This window comes from Fundulus heteroclitus, chromosome 18 (assembly GCF_011125445.2).
Source record: "Fundulus heteroclitus isolate FHET01 chromosome 18, MU-UCD_Fhet_4.1, whole genome shotgun sequence".
Lineage (NCBI taxonomy): Eukaryota > Metazoa > Chordata > Actinopteri > Cyprinodontiformes > Fundulidae > Fundulus > Fundulus heteroclitus.
In genome coordinates, this window is record NC_046378.1 from 28,426,776 (window position 1) to 28,454,383 (window position 27,608).

General features: G+C 38.5%; 2 protein-coding genes across 2 annotated transcripts in view; both read right to left on the reverse strand.

The window, feature by feature from the left end:
- Positions 1–1,132: 1,132 nt before the first annotated feature.
- Positions 1,133–12,358, reverse strand: LOC105934531 (multidrug and toxin extrusion protein 1). Its single transcript, XM_036150016.1, has 18 exons — positions 12,151–12,358; positions 6,226–6,437; positions 5,870–5,971; positions 5,595–5,663; positions 5,318–5,466; positions 5,100–5,142; positions 4,224–4,268; positions 4,034–4,131; positions 3,859–3,956; positions 3,626–3,739; positions 3,452–3,519; positions 3,192–3,300; positions 3,021–3,096; positions 2,863–2,932; positions 2,642–2,774; positions 2,413–2,507; positions 1,993–2,100; positions 1,133–1,904 (listed from the first exon to the last, which is right to left on the reverse strand). The coding sequence occupies exons 2-18, from the start codon at positions 6,391–6,393 to the stop codon at positions 1,620–1,622; spliced, it is 1,830 nt and encodes a 609-aa protein (XP_036005909.1). The 5' UTR covers positions 6,394–6,437; positions 12,151–12,358; the 3' UTR covers positions 1,133–1,619.
- Positions 12,359–20,161: 7,803 nt separating this feature from the next.
- Positions 20,162–27,608, reverse strand: part of pitpnm3 (PITPNM family member 3) — a gene marked incomplete in the record, with an annotated part of 140,989 nt that continues 133,542 nt past the window's right edge. Inside the window, 1 exon segment of the mRNA XM_036149836.1 lies at positions 20,162–22,403.

A 27,608-nucleotide genomic window follows, 5' to 3' on the forward strand; every position in this document is an offset into this window, starting at 1 on the left:
AAAAAGTGTTTTCTGTCCTACCATAACAAATATGAGTAAGGGAAGTTTGCTAAATATGATTTAGACTTTAACTGGACCTGTGTGGTTTAGTCAGATGGCATTAAGGCAAAGCATGGATGTTTTGAAATAAACTCATGCCTACTGTAAAGTGGGCATGAGATGCATGAGAGGATTCAAGATGTTGTGGCATCACCATTTATATATTTGAGTATGATGAAATGCATCCATCCATTGTCTATACCCGCGTATCCACGCAGAGTCCCAGGGGGGCTGGAGCCTCTGTCCAGTGGTAACTGGGCGAGAGGCGGGGTATACCCTGAACAGGTTGCCAATCCATCACTGGGCAACACAGAGACATGCAGGAAAACTGCATACAGAAATATCTGAGGGCAATTTGGAGAAACAATTAACCTAATAGTCACGTTTTTGGACTGTGTGAGTAGCTGGAGTAACAGGAGAGAACCCACGGATGCACAGGGAGAACATACAAACTCCATGCAGAAAGACCCCAGGCTGGGATTCAAACCCAGACTGTTCTTTCTGCAAAGCAACAGTGCTGCCAACAGTGCAGCCCTATGATTTCATTTTAAATGAAAAAAAAATGTTGACCTCCAGATCATTGGATCTCTCATCTCGAGAATCAGCAATACATGTGGAAAAATCAGCACAGAATTGTTTAACAAAGCACAAAATCCCACAGTACACTTGTGTAGTGCATTGAATAAGAAGGCCATTAGAGAGGGCCTAGGATTTTGGGTAATCGTAAAATATTGTGGGGACAGATTTTTTTCAAAGATCGCTGTCTCCCAATGCTCCAAACCTGTGAAAGGTTGTAGGAAAAGCTTGAGTGGTGTCCTACTGGCAGAAGGCTGTAGGATGACTTATTGGAAGCAGGGGCTCCAAGAAGTCTCATCATTTATCCACTGAATAAATGCATCTAATTCAAAGACTGGATTTTTGGATGAAGTCTTAGTGTGAAAATTCTGCTACTGCAGAACGTTTAATTGTGACCCAACCATCTGAATACCTCAACAGAAATTCAGACATATTGAACCAAGCAATGTTTTTTATATAAAATATATTCTTTTCATTTGTATGAAAAATAAGAAAGGACAGACATCATCATCAGACCTATAGCTTTTATTGGTTCTAAAACAACAAGTATTTACATTTTTTTTTTTTTTTTTTTTACAAATTTGACTAGACAGACTAGAAGGAGATATATTTTCTTGCTGTTAGGCCCTGTTAGGATTTGGTAGTTTCATTATAGTTTCTTGAGGAGTCCCATAATCCTGAGCATGGTGCACTCTCACATTGCATTACTGATCATTGAAGCTGAACTCCACCTCTTGTTAGATGACTGGTCTGACAAACCCAAACCCTCTAAAATCTCTGAACACGACAGAGTGTGCATGGAAATAAATGGTTGATGCAAATCCACGTGAAAAAAAGTTACATGTTAATTTCTAAATCAGACAGTTTGTTTATGGCACAACATTCATTTGCCTCATTTTTTGCAAAGATTTGCAAGAGTTTTGTATTTTAGCTCACGGGCCCATAAAGACTCAAGCCTGACAAAAAGTCAGGATGCCACATCTTTCTCGATTATGTTTTCTTTTTCATTCCACAAAGGAGAAACCTGAATGAGGAGCGTAAGTTGTATTGATCCAGTCTAATGTGGAGTTGTTTTTTGTAGACTGGGTCTCCGGCAAGGGGACAAAGAAGTGCACGGCTGCTCCCACAGCCAGAAAGCCAACTGCTGCAAACACGATGAGGCCTCGCCTGATGATTAGCTGGGTGGAGGAGAGACGTCCACTCTTCTGCTGTTGCACTTCTTGTCCAACCTGTACCTCACTGTTGTCCCCATATTGCTGAGTCTTCACAGGCATGTAGCCATCCGCTGACTTAAAAAACGAAAAAGAAAAAAAATATATAGTTAATTGGTAACAAATCAGTTCAGATTACTGGACTTACACATAATAGTCGACTTACATTTCCATTGTATGACGCTGGGAAATTATTTGTGCTATTCGTGTTTTGTAACAGGACATCTGTACCTAAAAGTGTCATGTGGGTCTTTTTCTTGGCCCGTTTCACAGCCTGTGAACAAAAGCAAACATTTGGAAGAGCATGCTCCCAGAACGAGGTCTCAACAGAAACCTTTCAGGTTTGAATTTCTAAAGTTTAAACCATGTCTAACTTCCCTTCCACTTCACAGTTATGTGTTACTTTGTTTTGCTCTATCTTGTAAAAATACCATCCGAAGTTTCAGAATCAGAATCAGGTTTGTGTTCATAACAAGAAATATATGAAAGAACTCAAGGTGTCTGCATCCTTTTGCAAACCATTCAATGTCAGTAAATGCAAAGACGATGTCCTGTATAGTAACTGATAACGTGCTCATCTGAATACCTCCTCTGTCATTTTCTTCCAGTTCAGCCTGAAGATTACGATAATGTAGAAGGTAGAATGCAGGACAACACAAATGAGCAGTCCAAGCCAAAAGCCTGCAGAGAGAAGACAAATGGATCTGTCAGAAGCCCAGCAGGCGCCAGTTGTTGAACCTTTTCTCCCTGTGGGGACACTTATTTACCCCAAATATTGATAAAGTCTGCAAAATGTGTTCTCTTTGTATATTTACCCAGAACTCTCAGCTCTGCAACAAACATTAAAACCACACTCAGTGTAAGCCCGATGCAGTAGTATGCAACAAAATTGGCTACAGCTGGTATCCTCTGTCTGCCTGTGCCCAAGAAGATGCCTGTGCACACACACTGAGACGGGGGAGAAACACTTGTGATACTTTTGGCATCGTGCCGCAAATAGATTTGCTCCGCATACAATTGGGAGTGGCGGACTCACCACAAGGCCATCAAAGAGCTGGAGAAAGCAGTACGCGTTCATCAGGTTCGACACGATTCCTGCAATTTTCCTGGAAAAAAAGAGGGTATTTATTTAAAAAGTTTCATTCCGTTATGGCAACATTATTGCAAATGAGAAAAATGGATACACAGACTCACTCATCAGAGGTGAAAATGTAGCCAATCACTGTTTTAGTGCAGCCAAGTACAACACCCTCGACAAGACCAAAGGTGACTTAAAAAAAAAAGAGAAAGTAAATTGGTACACAACCAATAATAATAACAGTACAATGATTTAAATTAAGCTTAACTATCACAGCTTGACCTTACCTGCAAGACTGAGTGACAACCTGCAGGCGAGGAGTGCCCTGGCAGTGTCCCCCGCACCGAGGGCGTTACCCACGCGGGCACACGCCGCAGCCTGGATTCCTAGTGGGAACTGCACGTTCCAAATAACGGAAGAACAAAAACAAATTTGTAACATATGAAAGCTTTGGCTGCGAGCGCTCAGGTCAAACTACAGCTACCATTCAGGAAAGCTACATTTTAACTGCCTAGGATCAGCGACTTTCACATTCAATTAACAGTACCATGTAGGTGATGAAAGCAATCATTATCACTGCATGTTGGGCCGCCAGCTCATCTTCACTCAGCATTCCTAATTATTAGAAAGATGAATTAGAGGTGTACTGTTTTTTATTTTTTATTTTAAACTGGTCTGATCGGAGTTATCCAATTGCTAGAGCCTGCGTGGAGCAAATTACCTGCAAAGAATCCCCCAAACTCATACACCCACCACTCAAAGCAAACCATTAGCATGCTGGGGATGGCCAGTTTCATGTAGGATCCCCACTCCTGCAACGATTCAACAGACCAGCCTGCAGGGGGAGGGAGACACTTATTTTTTATTCAGTGAGTTAAACAAAGCCAGAAAACAGGAGGTAAATGCAGCAACATAGATTTAAGAACTTAACTTAACTCAACTTAAACTGCTCACCTCCCCATGTTTTGACGTGTAGCTTCTTCCACCAAATGTATGCGAACAGAAAACAGCAGATGTAAATCTGGGAGAGAGTGTTGGCTGCTGCAGAACCACTGGAAAAGATTCATATCACAGTTGGGACGGGATCATTGGGGAGGGCAAATATTTTGGGATGTGTGAGAACACCTACGCAACACCCAAATCCATCCAGTGAAGGAAGGCGTAGTTTGTCCCCAGGTTGACGATGTTCGCCAAAGCAGCAGTGTACAATTGTGGCATGATTATTCCCTAAAAATGCAAGCAGGCAGGTATAAATAGTGCCATATGCCATCTCAGAAAAGTTTTTCTATGGAATGAAGATGTATAGCAACATTGTTTACCTGGTTCTGCAGATAGGACACCTGAAGATTATAAAGAAACATAGCCTAGCACAGAATGATAGAATATAACGCTGTTAGACTTTATGGGAGAGCCTCTGCCTAAAGTGCCTTGTAAAGGTATTCATAACCCCTGAGTCAGTGTAGAACTAACTTTTGCTACAACAACAGTCTTATTACACTACCAGCTTTCCACAGAATGCTTTTTTCCCCCAATCTTCTTTGCAAAAGAGTTCAGCCTGTCATGTTGGATGCAAAGTATGTGTGAATCTCAGTTTTTAAAGAATGTTATTTGGATTTAGGTCTGGACAATAATTAGGCCATTCTCATATCTGAATATTATTTGGTCTGAACCGTTCATATCATAGCAAAGGCTCTATGTTTAAGATAAAACCTCAACCTAAATCTTTTGCAGTTTCTACCAGGTTCTGTTTCAAGCCTGCCCTGTGTTTAGCTCCACACACTTATGTTTCATGTCTGACCAGCCTCCTTCTCCCTGTTTGAGGAAAGCATTCTCACAGCATAATGTTGCTAGAATGTAAGGTCCCTCCTTTCTCTTCGTCTTTCATCTTTTCCCTTCCAGGGGTCTTCACACCAACTCCCTTCACGTCTTCTTTAATCCATAAATCTCCTCTTTGGTCTTTCTTTAGGCCTCCTGCCTACCGATGTACTCACTATCCCTCCTTTGTAGATGTCCAAACTATCTCAGTTTGGCCTCTCTATAATTTCTGTTTTACTTCAAGATGGTGCACTGCTTTGATTTAACAATCGCAAGTAAAAAAAAGTTCTAATGGTATGAATATTTATCAACAAGGCACTGTGTAATTCAAAATCATGCAAAGGCATGTTTAAAGAGTCAAAGGAAAAGTTTAAACTTACTGGTACTGCAGGAATAAAAGCTGTGATATACAGCTGGGCAATTCTAAAAACAAGAAACTGTGCTTAAAACCCCTTGAAATTAATGAAACGCTGGCAAAACAGATCCAAGACTGCGTGAGATTGTTTACTAAGCAGAGATAATCCTAAAGGAGAGATTTCGTTATGAAGAAATAATGTGCTTTAGGTTTCACATACAGCTTAAGCTGCGCGCAGTTTACCTAGCCACTTCGGCTTCCTGTCCCATGCATAACAGGATGGCCTCTGCATTAATGAGCAGCCCCCAGCAGGGCAGACAGAACAACATGAGGATGATGATGCCCCGCTGCAGGATCACCCCCACGCGTAGCAGGTTCTTACCTCCAAACGTCTGGCAGCAGAGCACAGAAAGCATTAATCATTCAGTGAAGCACAGTAATGAATAGTTGGGATGTGGAGTCAGTTAAAGTGAGTCAAGAAATATTAACATGAAACAGAGAGTTATGAGATTTTCCAAACCTGGGACACCAGCGTGTCACATGCCAGACCCAGACCGCATCCCGTCGCTGCTGTTGTAACATTAATAGCCTGAAATCAATTCAAAACATACTTCAATAAATCTTTTGTACACAAAGGGACTCCCATTTTTCCATTTTCGTGATAGTTTAAATCGAAAACATCCGCTTAGTGGATTCAAAAAGCAGGGCCAGCAGGACGTAAGTTAAATCTCCAACTATTTTTGTGTTCATGAAATTTTCCAAAACCCTTGAAGATTATAGACGATGAGCACTTACTGCAGAGGCTAATCCATAACCTGCCATCACATCATTTCCCAGGCGCCCACAGAACATTGTAACAACAAATGGAAGCAGGTAATGGAGAATTCGGGAGAGCAGCTGAAAACACAAACATGATTCATTTAACTGATGGCACCAACACGTATATTATGTATTTAGTATATTTTGTCTAGTAGAGCTGCAGCGACTCTGCACAGCGCTCTTTACACACACATTCTTAGGAAATGCCCTAAAAACAGATCTATGTTGAGTGGCTGTGAACAAAAACACATCATTATAACTCAGCTAATAAAAAAAAAAAAAAAACTTCATCCACTTTGAATTAAGAATATGTGATTTGCAGCAGTTCTTACCAGAGGCCCTGTCATCCTCAGGATGTGGTAGAGCTCTTCTCTGTAGGCCGTGGGAACCTTGTTGCGCACCCATCTGCAGCAGAAAAGCTTGTCACTGGATGTGTCCATGTTTGCAGCAGCATGTGTTGCTGCAGGTTTTTTCATATAAGCACCGCCGCTGTCTGTCATCTGCTCCTGTTTGATGCTCTCCCGTGACGGTTCCCGCCGCTACCCTGAAAAGGTATTTCAACATTCAAAAGTTACTAATTAATAAACTCAACGTCGATTTAACTCTTTGTCAGGTCTGACTTTCTGGGGGAAAAAACTAACACAGAAATGAAAATCATTGCAGAATTGCATTGGATAGTTAGTAAATGTAACATTATATATAGTTGATTTCCCTTCACTCAACACAATTCCTCACAAAAGCATTTATACCTATAAGCATTTCACATTGTTGAGATTTTATAGAATGGACCAACACAAATATGTCGAGTCAACAGATATTGATATATTGCTTTGAAATGTTTTTTACAAAGAGACATTTTCAAAGTTTTGTGTGTCTATATAGTCAGGTGTCTGGCTCAATGCTTTGTAGCAACGACCGTCCACTCTCTACCAGTTCTACACAATTAGAGAGTGTTGAGATTTATAAATATTGTGTTCTCATTTATATTTGATTAGTTTATTTTATTTTATTTTGTAATCAAGCAATCATATTGCAGAGTGTATGTCATGTGACCTAATTAGTGACTGAATGAATGCCCACGTGTCTGTTTAAATAAAATGCGCCTGTCTGAAAGAAACTGGTTGATGTGAAACAGTATCCCCTGTTGTCTGCGTAAGTTACTCTGCTAACAGAGAGTATAACTGAGCATTCTTCATCACAAAATATTCAAGTTTAGTCAGATTGGGAGGAGAGATTTTGTGACTGGTAATTTTCAAGTTTCTCAATTGGATTTAGATTTGTGTTTTGACTGTGCCATTCTAAGACACCATTTGGCTTTAATCTAAACTTTGGGGCTCTGGTTGCTTATTGAAGGCAGTTTTTCTTCCAGAAATATCATTTATTTAGCTTCAGCCATCTTCCATTAACTATTGCCAGCTTCTCTGTCCTTGCTCCATCCCAAACCATGATGCTGCCACCACTATCTTTCACTGTGGAAGTGGTGTGTTATGAGTGATGCATAATGTCTGCTTATTTGTGCCATATATAGCGTGATGGATGCATATCAATTTTCCTTTCATGTCAGAGTCTTGCACTAATTTTGGTCTATCTCATTAAAGATGAATACAATAAATGGAAGTTTGTGTTTATAATGTGATTTGCAAAACTGTTCAAGCAGAAAAGGACAATATCTGCATGGCACTGTACGTGAACACCAGCTATTAAATATAGAATTTAATTTCTATTTAAACACAGCTTTGATGGAATTTTGAATTTCATTGCTTTGACAGGGAAAGTGATTTAATGACAGTTAGTTGGTGCTGTGGTTAGCATATTGAGAAAGGGTAACTTGTCCTGTCTTTCTCCCTGTTGTCGTGGATAATATGTGAACAGATGAACAAAGTGAAATCATGACTATTCATGAAAACTCTTTGCATTTTAATGGTTGCACCAACTTCCTTTGAAGAATGTGAATCATCCTAATACATCTCCATCGCCCCCGGCTGACGTGTTCATTAAAGTTTTTGGGAGCATAAAACATTAACATGTCAGATGGCTCATAGTTCCTCTAGAGAGTAGAGAAGTTACCCAGTCAGGTCTTTGGCAACATTTTAAATGAGATGCTACCCCGTGCTGGTATCAAGCTGGTTGAAAAATCAAATCAGCCAGCCATCTGGGGTTGAGCGATAGCATATAAAATAGCTTGTATGCTTTTGTTGAATAAAGAGAAAATACATTTTCAAAACAGAGTTGCAACAGCATAAATGATAGTGGATAAAACTTTGGAAAAACTTATATGGATACAAAGATTATATCCAAGATTTTCAGAAGAGTGCAGTTCCAGAATGTAGGCTGCAGAAAAAAATAGAATTTAAATAGCAAAAAATGTGAATTTGAAACAAATTTTTCATGTTGTCAGTATGAGCTTTTATAGGGTGATAGTGCCTCTACTTTTTTTGTAGGAGGAGGAAATATAAACACAATTACATAAATAATTATCAATAAATTAAATAATGGTAAAATTAATTATATGACTGAAATGGCTATGATGATGTGTAAGCGATCAGAAAGGTCTTGAGAGCCCAATGTGATTATTGGTCGTACAAATGAGAAGCAGACATTTGTTATCCATATGAATTTCACTTTTAGACAATGAAGCTGTTGAATCACAGGAGTTTAGTTGATATTGACACACATGCATAAATTCATTTTCCTAATTCAGCTGAGGAGATCACACTTCGCAGTTTAGAAATGTTCTTTAAATGAAATAAACACGAGAGAGACAGAGATTTCACAAGTGGGTCAAGGCCCAGAAAAGAATTGAAAATTACACCAAGGTTTCGGATGCTGGAGTTAGGAGTTGAAACAGGAAACATTGTCTCACTTTTTTGGTGTTAAAACGAGGTAGATAATTATAATTAATTATAGATATCTTAAAAGCAAATAATAAAGAAGCCATCTTGGTCAAAAGAGAAAAGCCATCACTTAACAGAGGGGAAGGATTGCACTATATAGTGCGGTCCCCAACACTTTCCAAAGAGATTATATCAGCAGTCTCATCATCATTCAGGTTACCAAGTACTCCACTCACACCAAGCAATAACATCTGACGACCCAGACAGTGGCGGGGGGTTCATTAAATTATTTGCATGTGACTAAGAATGCACCTTGGAGTGCTTAAAAATAGCCTCCATATTTATAAGGACACCTCCATGTCCTTAAAAATAGCAGTGCACCAACTACAGGTTGCGCAAGTGTGAGCCACCAGAATCGACAAAGACTCCTGGATAGGTGTCGAAACGTTTTCACAAAGAACTGAACGAAATTCCTGTTGCCTCCAATTTAAGCCTGTTTGCTGTTGCGACGACCCGGATAACTGAGAATTTGCACAGGCAACTGAGAGCCTGTTTGTATATGTGAGACTTCTGTGCACGGATTCTCCCAGATCCAAACTGAAAAAATGCTTCATTAGAAATATCTAACATTCTGAAACTGTTTTGTCGATTAGATGGCCGAAGTAAGATATTTCCTTCTTTTTTACATGCATAAAATTATAAGAATATTAATGATAGAATATATTAGCAGAACAGGGAAAAGAGAAAATGCAAAATGAAACATTTGTATACTACTTGAAGTTTTTGCATATTTTGTTACACATTTTAGATGATGTAAAAAAATAAAAAAATAAAAACTATTGAACTGAATGTTCCTACTCATCTTTTAAAGTTTAAAAAGCAATCCATTGTTCTGAATCTGAAAAAAAAAAACATCTGTTTCAGTTTTCCTAGAATTTAGGACCCTCCTGTAGATCTGACTCTAATAAAAGAAAAAGCAGACAAAAATGGGATAATTATGTTCTGCATGCCCAAATTAAGGCGTCCAGTCCCAGTTTGAGAGAAACTGAGCTCCCCTTGATATGACAACACAGACTCTCCCGGGCTTAATGCTGGCTAAATCAATCCAGCTACTGGAATAAGATGCCTTGCCACTGATTTACATCTGTCACTTATTATTTCCTCTAACACTGCACTGGCTTAGTCTGTGTGTGTGTGTGTGTGTGTGTGTGTGTGTGTGTGTGTGTGTGTGTGTGTGTGTGTGCGTGTGCGTGTGCGTGCGTGTGTGTGTGTGTGTGTGCGTGTGCGTGTGCGTGTGCGTGTGTGTGTGTGTGTGTGTGTGTGTGTGCATCAGAAACATTAGGACACCATATCTCCATGTTTGTAACTCTCATGGTTCAGACTTGGTCTGTTTCAATCTAAGACAATCTAAGTTTCCTTAGATAGGAAACCTTTTGACCAATCTGTATGATTTAATTGAATTTGACTTTGTAAAGTGCCTTGAGATGACATGTATTGTGAATTTTACAAATAAAATTGAATTGAATTGAATTGAATTGAATTGAATTGAATTGAATTGAATTGAATGGGCTTTAAAAACCCTTCCACTGTAGCTCTGGCCATATTTTTAGGGTCACTGTCAGATCTAAATACCTAAAACATCATACAACACAGAGAAAGAAAGACACAAAGACAATTAGTTTGGTTTGGCTCGCGAGGAGAGTAGGAAGAGACCGTACAGTTACAATCCCCAACCCACTCTGCCGGTCCCAGCGTTCTCCTCTCGATTTTATTAAGTTTGGGGCGTTTCCCTAGTTACATGACTGAGGCTGTACTGAAGGGTGGGGAAAGCTAGATAGTTACAGCCTCAGTTGTCAACAAAGATACACAGCTGAGTAATCACGTTCAGTCAGCACATAATCTTGTAGCTGAGTCTTCTTGTTTCAGAAAGAGAAGAAACAGAGCGTCTCCCGTTTCTTCGCATGGACATGATTAAGCTATCATGTGAGTAATGTGATTATATCAGAAGCTTACATTACTACATCATGACAAGACAAATCGGTTAATGAAGTATAAACATTTTACCACAATGCTTCCATTTGCTGTGAGCACCAGGCCCAATCCTAATTGACACAAACCATCTCTTCTCAAGAGATTAACTGGGCAGCCGGGAATGTACAAGATTTGCATTTGACATTTTTTAGTTTTGTTTTGGTTAGTCATGCTAAATGGTTTCTCCTTTGTTTTGGATTAGGACAATCTCTACTGATGTGTCCCACTTGTCCACACTCCCAACATTTAACTGATACTTTATGACAACCGTGGAATCTTCCTCTCCCTCCTCGGCCATTGCCTGTGCCTCTGTTATCGCGATGGGATCTATGGCCTTAATAAAACACTTCTTCTGAGAGGAAGGTGTCTGACTTTGCTTTAGTTTTTTGTTGTTCTTTATCTTTAATTACTTTTTCTGCATGGAGTGCATGATTAATGTAATCTTCTGGTTTACCAGACACCATGCCATTACCCATTGCTGTATTGTGTTACTTGAACCTGCATGCAGAGCCTTCTTTAACTGCTGCTGATATGGACTTTGGGCGTTTTGCTCCTCATTCAGACCTGAATGCATTTTGAACACAGCGGTCATCCTTACTCGGTATTTATCAAAACTTTCATCTGTTTTTTGTTTGGTTCTTCCTGTTTTTATTTTAACATGACCTTGCTCTACGGGCCCTGTTTCATTATCTTCCTGCCTACAAAACGTCGTCCTGCCTTCCTCCTTCTTCTTATTTCTTTGCCCTTCTTCTCTGGATTTTGCTACTTTTATTCTTTTGTTATTTTGTCTTTTAATTCTGCAATTTTTTGGGGGAACTGAGGCGTCCCTCACATCCGAATTTCTCAATCCACCTATATAAATGTTTATTTTTGCCAGGATCTTTACTTTGTCCAAATTTACAGTCACTGCTGGTTAATCCCTCTCTTATTTTGCTTGAGTTTTTTTCCATTATGAATCAATTTGGTCCAGTGTGTTAACACCTAGGGTGTTCTAAACACTGGGGTTTGTTTTTCAGCAGGACAATACAAAAACTATTGTGGTTATTTCTGCTTCAACCTTTTCAGGTGAGAAATTCTTGCCTTAGCATCCACAAAAGTCGTATTGTACTTTTCCTGCTGTTTTAGTATGGAGCAATAGAACCTAGTGGTTCTATTGTTCCCAATCACACTCTTAGTCACACTTTAAGGCCTATTTAATTGAGATGACAAATATCCTACTTTTACCACAGACAGTTCCGGGGGCCTGCTCCCCTGGTAGGAATTATTTTACTCTATTTTGTCTTTCATACTCAGGTTTTTGTTTCAATGAAAACCTAGCTCTATTTTGTTTTACTCTAATTTGTTTTCTTTTTCACTCAGGTTTTTTTTTGTTTCAATGAAAAACCTACTTACGGAATTTACAGGACTCCGGTGTCCTTCTTTGTGCCTTAATCCCTCGGATCACCGTCAACCTTCAGAATCCTAGGGGACGGGATGAAACCCAGTCCCGTTAAAGGGTCTGAAGGACTCTTCAGTCCTGCTGTGGCCACAGTCTTTCTGGATTTCACCCGTGTCCACCAGTATCTTCAGGTATGTTGGTATCGGGCTCGAAGGACCAAGTTAATGTCAGGTCTAAATACCTAAAACATTATACAACACAGGGAAAGAAAGACACAAAGACAATTAGTTTGGTTTAGCTCGCGAGGAGAGTAGGCAGAGACCGTACAGTCACAATCTCCAACCCACTCTGCCAGTCCCAGCGTTCTCCTCTTGTTTCCCTAGTTACATGACTGAGGCTGTACTGAAGGGTGGGGAAAACTAGAAAGTTACAGCCTCAGTTGTCAACAAAGATACACAGCTGAGTAATCACGTTCAGTCAGCACATAATCTTGTAGCTGAGTCTTCTTGTTTCAGAAAGAGAAGAAACAGAGCGTCTCCCGTTTCTTCACACGGACATGATTAAGCTATCATGTGATTAATATGATTATTTCAGAAGCTTACATTACTAGATCATACAAGATAAATCGGTTAATGAAGTATAAACATTTATCCCAACAGTCACCGTCTTGCTGGAAAAAACCTCCAAAAGGTTTTCTTCTTCTACTTATTTGTTCATTTTCCTCACATGTCCTATTTGGCAGTTTAACATTAAGAACTGATGTCTTAATGCCAAAGAGAGCCCATTTTACTTTCACAAGTTGAGCATTCCTGCTTTCTCCATAGTGCTCCACTTGATTTATATATGCAAAAAGCTTTATTACATTTTATTCTGGGACTAATTCTTGGGCCCCTTTGCTCTGTGGGTCCTTTCAGGCATCTGGGGTTCTGTGTGAGGTATCCCAGTGACCACAGGTCATGTATTTACAGACTGGACTATGCTGTTAAACATAAGCTTATTTGAGATTATTTTATAACAGGTTTATTACTTTTGATTGCTGAGCTTAGACACTGTCATAAATTGTCAGTGCATCTCATCTTGATTACTGCTATGTTTACAATTGCTAAGAGAATGTTGGTCTGTTTATACAGTACAAGATGGGATGCACATGCAGCTTTTGGTTTCAGAAAGCTTATGTGAGAGAAGTCAAGCATATTTCTCACTTTTGCTAAATTTAAAACACACATAAAATCCACCATGTTCACAGCAATGAGTGTTTCTTATTTCAGTGTTATGTTTCCCTTATCATACATTTGGAGAGCTATAACTTCCAACAAATGTTATGGTTATACATTTATCTTTGTCAAACATTAACTAGCTATCACTATTTCAGAGTAAGGCTGCTTTGTTCCTAAAAATCTACCAAAGATACACACTGTGCTGTGGTACTGTGCTGTTCATGAATCATCAATATTAATACATAAACATCATCTAAACTATCATTCAAACACCAGCAGTCTATTTTATTTTACCAGGATCCGTCTGTGTTTGATTTTTAAACACATTTGTGAAAATCTACTTTGCACTGAGAAAGGATATCAGTACTGTCAATAAAATCCGGTTAAACTGCTGTCAAACTCTACAAAAATTAATTTATTATAAACAGATTTCTGTTTTTTTTTTTTGTTGTTTTTTTTGCAAATTACACCTACATAACAATTCATTTGAGTTACAAAAATAATTAAAAAGATAGTGTGTAACTAATTTGGCTTTTAATTAGCAAAAATCAAGTATTGCTTTTATTCTGTAAATACACATTCTGGCAACGTCTAATAACCTCACATCAAATATGAAAGCGTTGTCATATACATAGTTGTTAGTGCACCTACTGGGAGACGCCATGTTCCGTCGCCATTTCTGATTTCATTTGTCGAAATGGGACAGACTTACAGCCATATGCGTTTTCCCTATCCGTCTTCTATATCAAAATGTGCTGTCATGGAGGAGCAGTAAAAAACAAGCAAAGACGACCGTAGATCTTTCTATTTGTTGTTTTCTGCTGAAATGGACGACCATCCATATTCTGCCCAGTAAGCAGGAAGAGAAAGTAAACAAGGAAAGAATAACAAGTAATCGGGAGAAAATGAGAGGCTATATTAGCTATTATTACCAGGTGGAGATAATTCATGAGGGAAGGGAATTTAAAACGGATGCGGAGGTTGCAGGCTTTCTACTGGACAGGTAAGTTAATTTAATATGATAGTGAAGTTTATTTTGGCTTTATGTTAGAAACAGAGCACTGTAGTACAACCAACAGTACCAAAAACATTTCACATGATGACCGTATCTGTTAGCTATTAGCGGTAGCTTGGTACCAAATAAATTGAGGACATGTTTATGACACTCCACTGCTTCTGTAGTAGTTATTACACGCTTAACGGTGCGATTGTTATTCATTTAGCGCACCACTAGATGGGGCGCCAGTGTGAAAATCTTACACACTGGGGCTTTAAGAGCTTAAACACCTAAAGTAATAAAAGCAAAAAACTGAAATTCATTATTGTAAATTATTTACAAGTTTTACATATTTTAGGAGACTTTTTTTTCATTACAAATTGTTGTACATTGACAACTTTTTAATGATTTCATTAATATTTCCTGTTTTACCGATTTTTATAATGGTGGGAAATTCCTCTGTGCAGAATTGTCACCTCAACATTGTGGCAAAATTATAGTATCCTATGATCCTGGGGGCTTTCTTGTCCAGGACTTTAGCCCCTGATAGGGTCTCCTATTGGCCTCAGCGAATAAATGACCACATAAAACGGGAAATGGCAAGAAGATATTTATTGCCTGATGTAATGACATGAAAACACAGAAATTGGTATGCATATTTTGGATTTTTAATAAAACATATTTTTTTCTATATGCAATCACAAACTTACCTGATTGACTTCACTAATATGTTTTATAACAATGCTACATACAAATCCAGTAGTGTATTGCATTGATTTTTATTTCACATAGGCTCATTGATACTGTACATAATTCAAAGTACAACTAAATCAGAGTTTCTGCAGCCAATAGAAATACACTCACGCGCCAACACACACACATACATACATACACACATACACACACACACACACATACACACATACATACATACATACATACATACATACATACATACGTGTGTGTGTATGTGTGTGTGTGTTAATATGCATACATTTATAAAAATATATAGATGAATATAATGCAGATGCTTTGGGGTTTAAAAGTAGGAAACTTTACAAATATTTTTGAAGACTTTGCAAACTATAGTATAACTTTAATTTAAATAAGTAATACTTCTGAGGAGACTGTTTATGTTTTTAAGCTCAGTTAAACATTCTCTTTCATGGCATCTTTCACAACCCTGTAAGTTAGACACAAGTTGTGTTAATGAGCTACTGTACTGGGCTGGCTCGGCTGACAGTTCCGTCTGAAACACTTTAGAGAAAAGATCACCGGCTTTGATCATACATGCACACTGACCATTTTAAAACCTGTTATATGTGAAAGATATATATATTATTTCACAAAAGAAAATCGGATGAACTGCCAGTAGCCCTCTATTTCTGTGGTACAGTGACAATTATGTTCCGTTAAAAATTGATGACGTGGACTTTGCTTAGTGATAGCAGTGGAATATTTGAGCTGTGCTATGAGGGGACATGGCCCGTCACATCTGATAACACCATGAGCCGTGATATGCTGACCCACTCTTCCTGAGGGCATTTTGTATAATTGCTTTCTCAAATTCAATCTTCTGTTCTTTTTTCCTGAAAGTAAACTTCTGGAGCCAGATTTACACATCTAATTTCTTGCTGACAAGTGCAGCTGCATTCTAAGCTAATGATTGTGGATTTAGCATGTTTGTTAAAGCATAAACTTCTAGAATAAATTTCTGCTCATGTATAATACTTTTGCAGCTGTTGCTTTTGTGGACTCTTTAAACTAACCTTTTTTTTATGGTCTCCAAGGCTGTTGCATTCAGTTCAAACTTTAATGGGGCTTTAAAGGGTGATGTAAATCGCACAATGCATTGTGGGATACCTGGGCACCTGGAAACAGGCTTCTGTTGCCTGCATCCACAAAACTGCTTTTTTCTGTTCTTTTGATGCTAAAAAGTTACAAACGTGGTGCAGAGATGCTGTGTCGATAACTGTCACACTTGTTCACACGATTGCTTTAGGGGAAAATAACAAAATAATCTGTGTGATTTGAGAATTTGCAGATACCGGTTAAAACCATTGTCATGTGCTTAAAAACCTTAGTAGCTATACGTTGCAATAAAATTTCAATCTGTATCATAACATCTGCAAAATGGTTGTTTGCACAACCATTTTGCAGGCACACGAAAGAAGTATTGCGTTTCATCCAATGAAAATAAAACTGCTTGACTGACCCGGTCAATCCCCTGACTATAGGCCAATTAAACATCTGTGGGGAGAACTGAAGATCAGAGTTTGAAGGGTGACCACCAGAACCTCCAGGATTTAAAAACTAATTTTGTGGAAGAATGGGTCAAAATCCCACCAGAGCAATGCATGGGACTCATTTCTACAAACACGAGACATCTTTAATACAAATCCTGACTGTAAAATACCAAATAGAAGAAATAAAAGTATTTACCAAAAAAGGCTTTTCTACAAAATCTTAAATAATTTCAGTAAGTATGTTAAATATAGTACTTGCCCTGTGATGGACTGGCGACTTGTCCAGGCTGTACGCTGCCTCTCGCCTGATGACTGCTGAAAATAACCTCTAACCCCCACAAAAACTAGCAAAATGTTATGAGTTACCTGTGATAAACAACCCACATTTTTTACATTAGTGTCCTAATTTCCTCCCATCATCTAACCATGAAATGACTGAATTTCGGTGAAACTTTCTCTCAGGTCAAAGTGTTACTGCAGCTTCAAATGGCTTTAAGCACAGTTGCACAGCCGACCTCAAGAACAGTTGATTTGAAGGACCCTTCACGACCCTGAAAGTCATCAACACAATCTGCTACTGTATTAAAAGAAAGCCACTGAGTCAAAGGCTTTGTGGGCTTCGGAAATCAGTGCAGCCTGCAGCAAATGGCTGGATTTTTCAGGATTTTGTTGCCATTTTATGATTAAGAGTATTACTTCAAAACTCTGCAGGAGAGAAAGAGCAAGACACACAGCAGCAGCTCCAGCTGTCAAACATCTGCTGGAAAATTGCTCCAAAGACAAACTAATTAACAGTTCTGACTCTGTAGAAGATTTAGAAAGGTGTATATAGCTGAAAAGGTCAAATCAATTAATAAGATTCCCTTTCATCTATGGAATATCTTTATTTATGTTGAAGGTGGACTGAGCTCAAGAAACAAAATCACATGTTCATCTGGAGACCTTTGGTAGAAACATTATTTTAGAAGTGAAGGTTTTTTTTAATTCAGAGTCAAAAATGACATTGCAGTAAAACTCACGAGTCACATGTTAATAAAAAAGCTAATTAGCTCAGTCACTAATAGTCAATTTGTAATGTGTGAATACTAATGATGTCATTTCCAGGTTGAGCAGGTTGTGTCTGTGTGCTTCACCTCTTCCATCAGAGTGTGACCCGCAGCTGACTCCTCACAGCCGCAGCCCATCTTGTCCAATCAGGAGGAGCCAATCTTACGGACCTGCCCGCTCTCAGCTGTCCCACCAGTTCCCCGTTGATCCTTCCGACACGTTTTCACCTTCTGACCTTTAAGGAATTCCTTCCAAGTATCATGACCTTTAGCAGGTTTTATGTAAAGACCTGGCTCTATCTCTCCCCTCCTTCCCAGTGCTCCTCTTCCATCTGTGCTCCTTTACAATCTTTTACACCCAGAGCCCGATGCTATCAAAAAAAATCCATCTCACAGTCTTGGTGCAGGTATTCTTCGCCAGTCTCCTTCACTTGTTTGGACAGTTTTTTGTTGTTGTTGTTTTTTGAGGTGAAATATAATAGATTGATTATCAAGCCCTCGACTAAGTCACTGTTAGGAACAAACACTTTCTTCCTCTCAAATTCTTTTTGCTTTTGAACCAGTTCTGGAAGACCGCATCTTCTCAAAACTAGATCTCTGCAGCACATATCATCTAGTCTGCATCGATGAGGGCCATGAGAGGAAGACAGCATTTAAAGCACACAGATGTCACTATAAGTGCCTGTTCATGCCTTTCTGCCTCATTAATGTACTCAGTTTTGGAGGCGCTCATAAATGACGTCCTCAACATCTCTGTTTGTATTTATCCAGACAAAATCTTGATCTTCCCTAAGAACTTGCTATAGCTCAAATTTCACATCAGACAGGTCCTGAAACGACTCCTGGGAAATTTTCTTTTTGTCAAGGCTGAAAATTGCAAATTTCATTAAAAAAATCCATAATTTAGAATATGTCCTTCAGGGTGGACATTTAAAGGCCAGACAAGAAAAGATCAAAGCGGTGCAGGAATAGGCCACACCCGATGCCAGAAAACAACTCTTTCATTTGAGATTTCTGATTGGTTGCTGCTCTTCTCGCTGCTGGTGGACACGTCTGATTGTGGGGTCTGAGCCGTCCTCTCCCACCGAAGCTCCTGTGACTCTAGCTTAGAGGGTAGAGTTGTTACCTTGCTAATTAGAAGATTGTGGGTTTGATTCGAGTGTCCGTCTGTCACAATAGAATCTTGCAAGTGAACCAGTCTAGTTTTAAAAACATATAACAGCACTGCATCTGCTGTTTTAAGAGTTTGTAATGTTATCTTTTGGGAAATAGATCCTGGAAATGCTTGGATTTGACAGATGCGTTTCACACAGTGGACCACAACATCCTCATCTCCACACTGGAGCAGTGGCCAGTATCACTGGCTCTGCTCTACAGTGGTTTAGGTCTCACCTCACCAACAGGAGCTTTTGTGTCATGTTGGATGAGTTTAACTCTGCTTTAGCTGCCCTCCCCTGGGGGGTCTCCCAGGGGTCCATTCTTGGTCCGCTCCTGTTTCCTCTCTATTTACAACTTGGGTGCTATTTTTAGGAAGCATTGCACGCTATTTCAGTTGTATGCTGATGACTGCCAAGTTTATTTTCCTCTAAAACATAACAGTTCTGTTCAACCTCTACTTAACTGTCTAGGTGACATCAGGAGATGGATGGCTCTGAATTTTCTCAGTTTTAATGAAAAAAAACACAGAAGTTATGCTTTTTAAATCCTGCTGTCCAAACAGTGCTTCTTCTTTGGATTTTTCCTCTTTGGCCCCATAAGAAAAGTCAGGTGTCTCTAACTTAGGAACAAAAATGGACCCTAGCCTCAAACTTGATGCACATATAAATGATGTGATCAAGTCCTCCTTTATTTTAGTTAAGGCGAATGTAAAGATGAAGCCCCTCTTGTCTAGACGCCATCTTGAAATTGTGGTCCCTGCTTTTATCACCTCCCTCACCACCCTGTAATTGGTGTCAGCCAGGCCACTCGTTCACGGCTACAGCTGATACAGATTGCTGCAGCACAGTTTTTAACTGGTAAAAATAAACGTGAGCACGTAACTCCAGTTTTAGCATCCCTCTACCAGCTTCCTGTTAAGTTTCTCATACATTTTAAAATGATTTTATTTGCTTTTAGTTGTCAAAATGGGCTAGCCCCTTACTATTTATCTGAATTGTTCCACCCCTACATACCTTTGTATGTTCTCAGATCAGCGGACCAGATTCTTTTATCTGTCCCAAAGTCTCTTTATAACTCCAGAGGAGACAGAGCTTTTGCAGTTCTGGCTCCTAAATTGTGAAATGAACTGCGCTGCTGGTCAGGCAGGCTTTTAAAACCCGTCTGAAAACACACTTTCTCTTTGGCTTTTAACCCAGAGTAAATTTGTATCTGTGTTTTAATAGTACTTGTTTTGTTTTCTTCTTTTATTTACATTATAGTGTGTTTTTATATATATATATATATATATATATATATATATATATATATATATATATATATATATATATATATATATATATATATATATATAGTTAGTTTACAAATTCACATCTTTTGGATACCCACAATGTTTGATTCAAGAAATGTAGTTTGAAAGTAAATTCTACCAATTATTAAAAAAATGTGTGTAAATTTTTTAGTTTGAAGAGAACTAACAATTTTAAAAACATGTCGTATTACTCTGGCATTTATAAAAACTATTTTGGTAATCCTAACTGACCTAGAAGGAAAAAAAAAAGATCAGGTACATTTTTACACAGTGTATTTAAGTATCTGGTTTCAACTGTATTTGAGGCTATAATATCTTTTAGCATGTGTGCATGTGCAAGAAAATCCAGAATTAATTCAAACTAAAAGCAGGCAAGTTGTTTGTTGTATCATCATTTCATGCTGAAACATATAAGGTCAAATGGTCATATGCATCATTACCAAGGGGAATATATGTAGGCTTCTCACTGGAACTGTACATACAAAACCAACACCGATTTGTTATAAGGTTTTTTTTTTTTTGTTAGTTTTTACAATATCATACATTTATCAATAAATAACTTGTGTGTTATTTCAGAAGCAACACTACACTCAGTCATACATACTTGATAATAATTCCAAAACTTGAACATTATACAAGCTCATGGAGGCGAAAAACAGATCCCTCCTTGATCGCACGAACCATTTCGCTATACAGATCTTTTATTTAAAACAAGACACCCTAAGACCACATAATCCCCTCCTTTCATAGCAGGTATAAAAGACTCAGTGGAGATATCCTACATTACCCTGCTTCATTCCAGTGCCACAAAAAAATACATGCTCTGTTCCTAAAAACTGGCAGTAGAGCTACGGAGAGAACATGCAGATGCATCATCCCTGGCCTCTCAGCGTCCTCCGATTTCTCTGCAGAGACATTTATGTTCTCTGAATATTCAACAACATAACAAACACCAACAAGCTCACTTACAAACTCACACACACACACACACGCACACACACACATACGCACACACACCACTAGAGTATCTAAAACCTCTCAAATATCAACATTAATGCACTTAATGTCATAATTATTGGTAGAAATGAAAGCTTCACAACATAAGTAAACAATTTAAGACAGAAAATTAATACGAGAATAGGTCAAACAAACAGATCTAAAAACATACATTGAAAATATTTCTATTTACAGTATTTCCAAATAGAAAAATATGCTCGACTTGCACAAATTTTCAAACGTAACCACATAAAACTTCAAGTGCACGAGAATGTCAGATTTCAGCATAAATATTTAAGTTTCAGTGCAGCTGTAATAAATGGATGCGAACGCATCTTCAGGGATTTCTAACTGGCATTAAGTCTACGGGTGTGCAAGCTACAGCGTCAAGCAAGCGAGTGAACTAAAGCGGCTAATAAAGCTAAATACAGTTCCCATCAATTGTCACGACCGTTTGACAACCTGTAAACATTTTTAGGTGAAAACACCACTTTCACTTTTACTCACAATATTTAATCTTAGAACCAACAAGCGGCGACTGTGCACCATACGACCTTTTAGTGCAAAAATGCAACCTTAGGCGCTGAGCTGTGCGAGCCACATCTCTCCGACGACTTTAGATTAGCGGTGTAGTGGCTGTCATGATGCGTGTTCTGCTACGCTGCCTGAAGAGGAAGGGAAGCTGGAGGTGAAGCGGGAGTGGTAAACCGCCCACAACTTGAAGGAAACATCAAAGAGCGGGAGTAAAATGGAGGCAGAGATTGGTTGCTCAAGCGCTGCGGGACGCAGAACTCATGTAGAGATTAACCCGAAATGTCAAAGTGCTTCTGTGTCCAGAGGCCCAAGCATGGGGGATGTGCGCTGGGTATTTATATCAATGTAGGGGCTCAACGCAGGAGTAAGTCAACATTACCAACTCTTTGTCTGAACATAACCAGAATGGCGTGCAGCATTTGAATCGTCTCCCATTGGGCCTGAACCGCTCCCATCCCATTTTTTAATGCTCTGGAGCATGTGTGTGCATAAATACAAGATATTAGTAAATTCATAGTCATAACCACGTTGGTCAGATTTTACATTTAGACAACATTTGAGCTCAATACAGTTATTTGCAAGAAACGCATTGCCATCCATTGCAACTGTTTTAGATTCAGTAGACTGGACTTATCTACAGAGCATATCACAAAACAAAAATCCATCAGATGGAAAAGTGTAGAGGGCCAAGCAGGAGGTAACGCTGAAGTGTAAGGATTGCCAGCAAACTCCAATGTACGGTAGACACGGGTGTACAGTAGACGCTGTGAAATAAGAGAAGAAAATATGTTTAGACTTTAACTAAAACAGAATTGATCATAGTTTTTAAGTATGCATGTTTGGATAAATATTACAACAAACATATTACATAGTATGAGTGTTTTTTAAATAAATATATTCCAAATGTACCAACTAACTACTAGCCCCTAACCCCACAAATTAGTCCATAGACTCTGTGAGATAAAGTACAATTACTCAGGAAAGTATTGCTTTAAGAATGATCGTCTATGTACAAAGTAGGATTTTCAAATATTCTTCTAAATTAAAGATCTGAAGACAAAATATCTTCAGACTGAATTTAGTGGGCCCCTCTTCTATGCAATATGATTTTAGTAGTTTCCATTGTTATTCCATTTAATTAGAGTGAGGAGACTGAGTCCACCTTTTCAACACTTATATTGTCTTTCTTAACTAGTTGAGATTTCTTTGGCTGTGTTTTGGGGTTGTTATCTTGCTTAAAAATCCCCCTCTGTTTCATCATTAGTTGTTTTTTTTATCAGAAAGGTACATTTCAAAATCTTCAATTTCAGTTGATGCTTGCCTGGATCAGATCCTGAAATAAAAAAATAAAAAAACAGCTCTGTTGTTCCTACCAGGAAACGTCACTGCTGATGCGGCTATTTTTGGGTGACATCAAGTGCCATTTTTGTCCTTATTTTGGTTATCTGACCAAAAACTGGTCTTCCAATATTTCATTTACTTATTTAAATATTCTGCAGCAAACATGCAATTAGCTTCTTTCCCTTCAGCAGTGGAGTGTTTCGTTGAGTGTCGATAGAAACTATTGAAATTAGGCGCCTTAATAATTGTTTTCAGGGAAAACCTGTACCCACTATGATTTCCACTCTTTCTGAAACTTCCTTTCAGTGGTACTTGGCTCTTGGAAAACTCTACTGAAAACTCTACTTTTGATTCTCCTCTAATAAATGTTGCGATGAGCTCCTGGTTTGGCTTGGGGTCTGATAAAATCATGTGATCATTACCTCTAGATTATGGCCCGATGGTTCGAAGTAGATCCCAGGGAGTTTAGAAATATGCCTGTAACCAATAACTCATGATTGAGTTTAGCCGTAATGATGTGGTGAGATGTACTGCTAGCAGATCTGGATCATTTAAGGGATCGAGTCATTTGGAACATTTATTTCGGGGGGCGGGGGGGGGGAGGAATAATTTTACCTTTTAGACATTTGAAACATTACAGAACAGCGACATCTGGTGGCCCAAAATGTCTGTGACGTACGCAATTAACAATTTGATCTTTTTTCTTTCTTGTGTCCTTTTGTCTTTTTATTTTTCGCATTGGAAGGGTATGTTTTATTTTAATCTGTGTTACATGGAATGCTTCTGCACATATAGACACCAGTCAGAATGTGTGCGTCTAAGTATTTTTATTTAGAAAAACTGTGTTCAACAGTGCTGGGTTGGTTTCTTTTCTTGGTGAAAATCTCTCATGATTTGGATCTCTCAAAAATCTCTCCCAAAAAAAAGCTGTGCTTCTGTAACAATAAGGTCAACCAGTGTCTCATCTAATTATTTTTGCCTCTCATTCACAGAAAAGATAGAAAAACAAAGTAAGGCTGAATGCTGTCATCTAACTTAAGCTTTGTGTTGTAAATACTGTAACTAACTGTGATGTAAATGTGTATAAATGTAAAACAAACAAGCCTTTTTTGCCACTCAAGTAAATAATTTAGGTTTTATTGTGAATAATGAAGAATATGCAAACTCATAAACGTCACATAATATCATTGATGAATACAAACCATAAAGGCTATGCTGGCCATGGGTTAATTTAGCTGTTGGTTGTGTTATGATTATGGCAGGCTTTAGCATGTTTTTTTTTTAGAAAGATGTCTCTACATCACTAAGACGAAGAAAGTAGAGAACATCACCCCAGTTCTAAAGTCCTTACACTGGCTCCCTGTATCTCAGAGAATAGACTTTAAAATACTTCTGTTAGTTTATAAATCCCTGAATGATTTAGCGCCTAAATACATCACTGACTTGTTATCAGTGTATCAACCCTCCAGACCACTAAGGTCTTCTGGCTTAAGTCTACTCCGCATACCTAGAACCAGAACTAAACAAGGAGAAGCAGCATTTAGTTCCTATGCTCCACTTATCTGAAACAAACTTCCAGAAAACTGTAAAAGTGCGGAAAGCCTGAGTTCTTTTAAGTCAAGATTAAAAACACATTTGTTTAGGATTGCCTTTGACTGTTCTAGTTAAACTGTTTAGTGAAACATCATTAGTTCAACTTTATAGTACAACTGTTTTTAATATTTGCTTTTATTTTCCCATGTTTAATTTTGTTTCATTTCTTTCTACATTTTATTCCAACTGCTTTTATTCTGTTTTTATTTCCCTACATTTTGATCATGCAGAGCACTTTGCATTGTCTTTGTACAGACATGTGCTATAGAAATTAATTTGCCTTGCCTTGCCTTGCCTTGCATTGCTGTTGTACTATTCCAAAATACCAGATGCTGCATGTCATGCTTCCATTTAACTTTCTTTTCATCAGTGAATTTAAAGTGATCCCAGACAGCTGGGACACCTTCTACTCCCATCTATTTCAATGGACTATCAGAATCCAAAACAAGATGCAGTACAAGACCTCAGGGTGAATGAGGCGAGACTTCACAAGTAAATTGCATCTTAGATGAGCTTTTAAATATTTTATGTCTGGTTGTAAATCAGCCACTAGACTGTCAAGAACAAGTAACCATTTCAAAATGAAGTGTGTAATTGTATTTTCGTTTTTGTGTAACAGGTTAAGGACACTCCTGCATATACATTTTCCATGCGCCGCTAAATTTCTATTCAGAAGTGGTACAAATCAACAGTGATGTATCAAAAACCTTGTTTACATCCTCCCCATGATACAGTCCTCAGACTCAGGGACACGCTGGCAGTGATTCTTTTGACACGCCATCAATCACAACTAAACCAGCCGATATTCATTTATAAATGATTTTTGTTTTGATCCGGGTGTATGTTTGGGTTACTTGTGTTGTTACAGACATCAGGTGTGAATTTCATGTTTCTAACACGTTTAATACCTCCCCCCCCCCCCCCTGCTGTATTTCTAGAGGCTTTTTGTCGCATTCACAGCAGCAATGTTTGCATATGCACAACATTTTTTAGAGCCTGTAAACAACTTGATTTTAAGCCATTTGGAAGATGTCACAGTGGCACTTGCCCATTTATTATCATGGACAAATTTGCATTTGCTTTCTGCTTGGGAACTGGTGCTAATAATAGCATCTGTTCCTCGCGTTGCCACGGGAATAACAAAGTTGGGGAAAGAAAGTCTAATTGTCTCCAACTTTCTTGCCGCGCTCTTGTTATTAGCCTTGTCTAATGTTCTTTTCCCATAGAGTTGTCTACGTATATATAAAAAAAAATAATGAGGTCTCTCTCACTGTGGCATATCAGATGCAGCACAGAACATAATTCAATCAATACAGACATTTATTGACTTTGCTGGAACTGAGCCCTAGTGAGCAAAATCAATCTGTGTTTACGCCAGAGCTTCGCCGAGACTCAGCTTCCCAAAAGCACATCAAATACACAAGTGCAGTGAAGTGTCTGATGGTCTGTTAATTTAACACTAATCTTTTATATTAATGTTGTTAGTGAAGCTTTGATTTAGTGAAGCTTTGATTTACAATACCCTGTATGACTTTTGAAGTTTGTGTTTTATTGTGATTTTATGTTATAAACCGGGACATAGTAGCGCACAATTGTAAAGCAGAAGGAAAAAAAATACATGGATTTCAAATCCACCCCCCTGCCCCCCAAAAAAGAAAAAAAAAATGTGAAGGACTAAAAAATCTCTAGCCCAGATAAAAATGGTTAGCATCTATAAACATCACATTTCCAGTTGTGAGGGACCAGACTCAACAAGGACAAAAAAAATTTCAAAGTAGAAAAGAATTAAATTTAATTCTTCCTAAAATAGTAATCAAAACAAAGATTTAATGTAAGAATAAATCAAAGGATAAATAACAAATTTGGGCCCAATTTAACTGAGGTCAACTGAACTCTAACTCAACACAAACAAAACACAAAAGGCTGCTTGTATAGGGATGGAGTAACCCAAGTCTACCACATGAGGGAGGCACGACATAACAAAAGAACCAATAAATACAAAATTACCTAAAGCATTCTATGAAACAAATAAAGCAAAACTAACTTTTACTTAGCGGAAACAATAATGAGTATTTAGGTGACAAAATGAACTAATTAAAAACAACTTGAAACAAGTCTCCCCGTCAGTCTTTCAAAAAACAAATGGTATGCTCCAGGTTTCCTCCTCCAGCTGGTTTGTATCAGCAGCACCTCAAACAAAAAACAAGTGTATATAAACCATTCAGACAGACATTAACTAGAGTGTGCACCCATTAGAAAACACCTGTCTAAATGAAATAACTAATACATAAACTGTAATATAATATAAACAAAAGAAATACTAACACAATGTGGTGGTGGGAGGAGCATCCACCACACAAGTCTTGCTGCAGATTCCCAGTTGGACTTAGGTCTAGACTAGGGGCCATCAACGCGGTGCCTGAGAGCACCAGGTAGCCCCCAAGGACCACATGTGGTGCCCACGAGCCTGTTCTAATAAATGCGCCACACCTGTCAGTGCGGCGCAGAGAAGGGCTGTGGCGCTTGATGCATCGTGTGAGCTCAGCGTATCAAGCTCGGTGTCACGTATAAAACAATTTGACGTGAAGAATTTTTCCCTCGCTGAGCATTGTATATTGTGACTCCACGTATGAGGTCGTAAAAATTGAGCTATAAATATGTTTTTAATGCTTTTGTCATTTTAAAATCTATGTAAATACTAGTATGACTAAAAAGGAAGAGCAACTGAATAAAGCTCACTGGGGGGGCTGTCCTATTTTTTTGAACAGGCTTGAGGGTTAGGGTTATTGGTGACCCCTGGTTTAGGTGGACAGGCCTGTTTTGGTAGTTTTCCTGCCGTGCCTTACTCTTTTCATTTTTCAATGACCGGTTGAAAAAAGGCTGCAGAGGTTGAAAGCTTGGCATTTTGTTTTACAACCTAACCCTGCTTCAAACGTCTCCACATTTCTCTGCTTGCCCGGTCTCCTGTGTTCCTCAGTCTTAATTATGCCGTTTGTTCTTTAACGTTATTTCATAAACGTCTGAGTTCTTCCTGG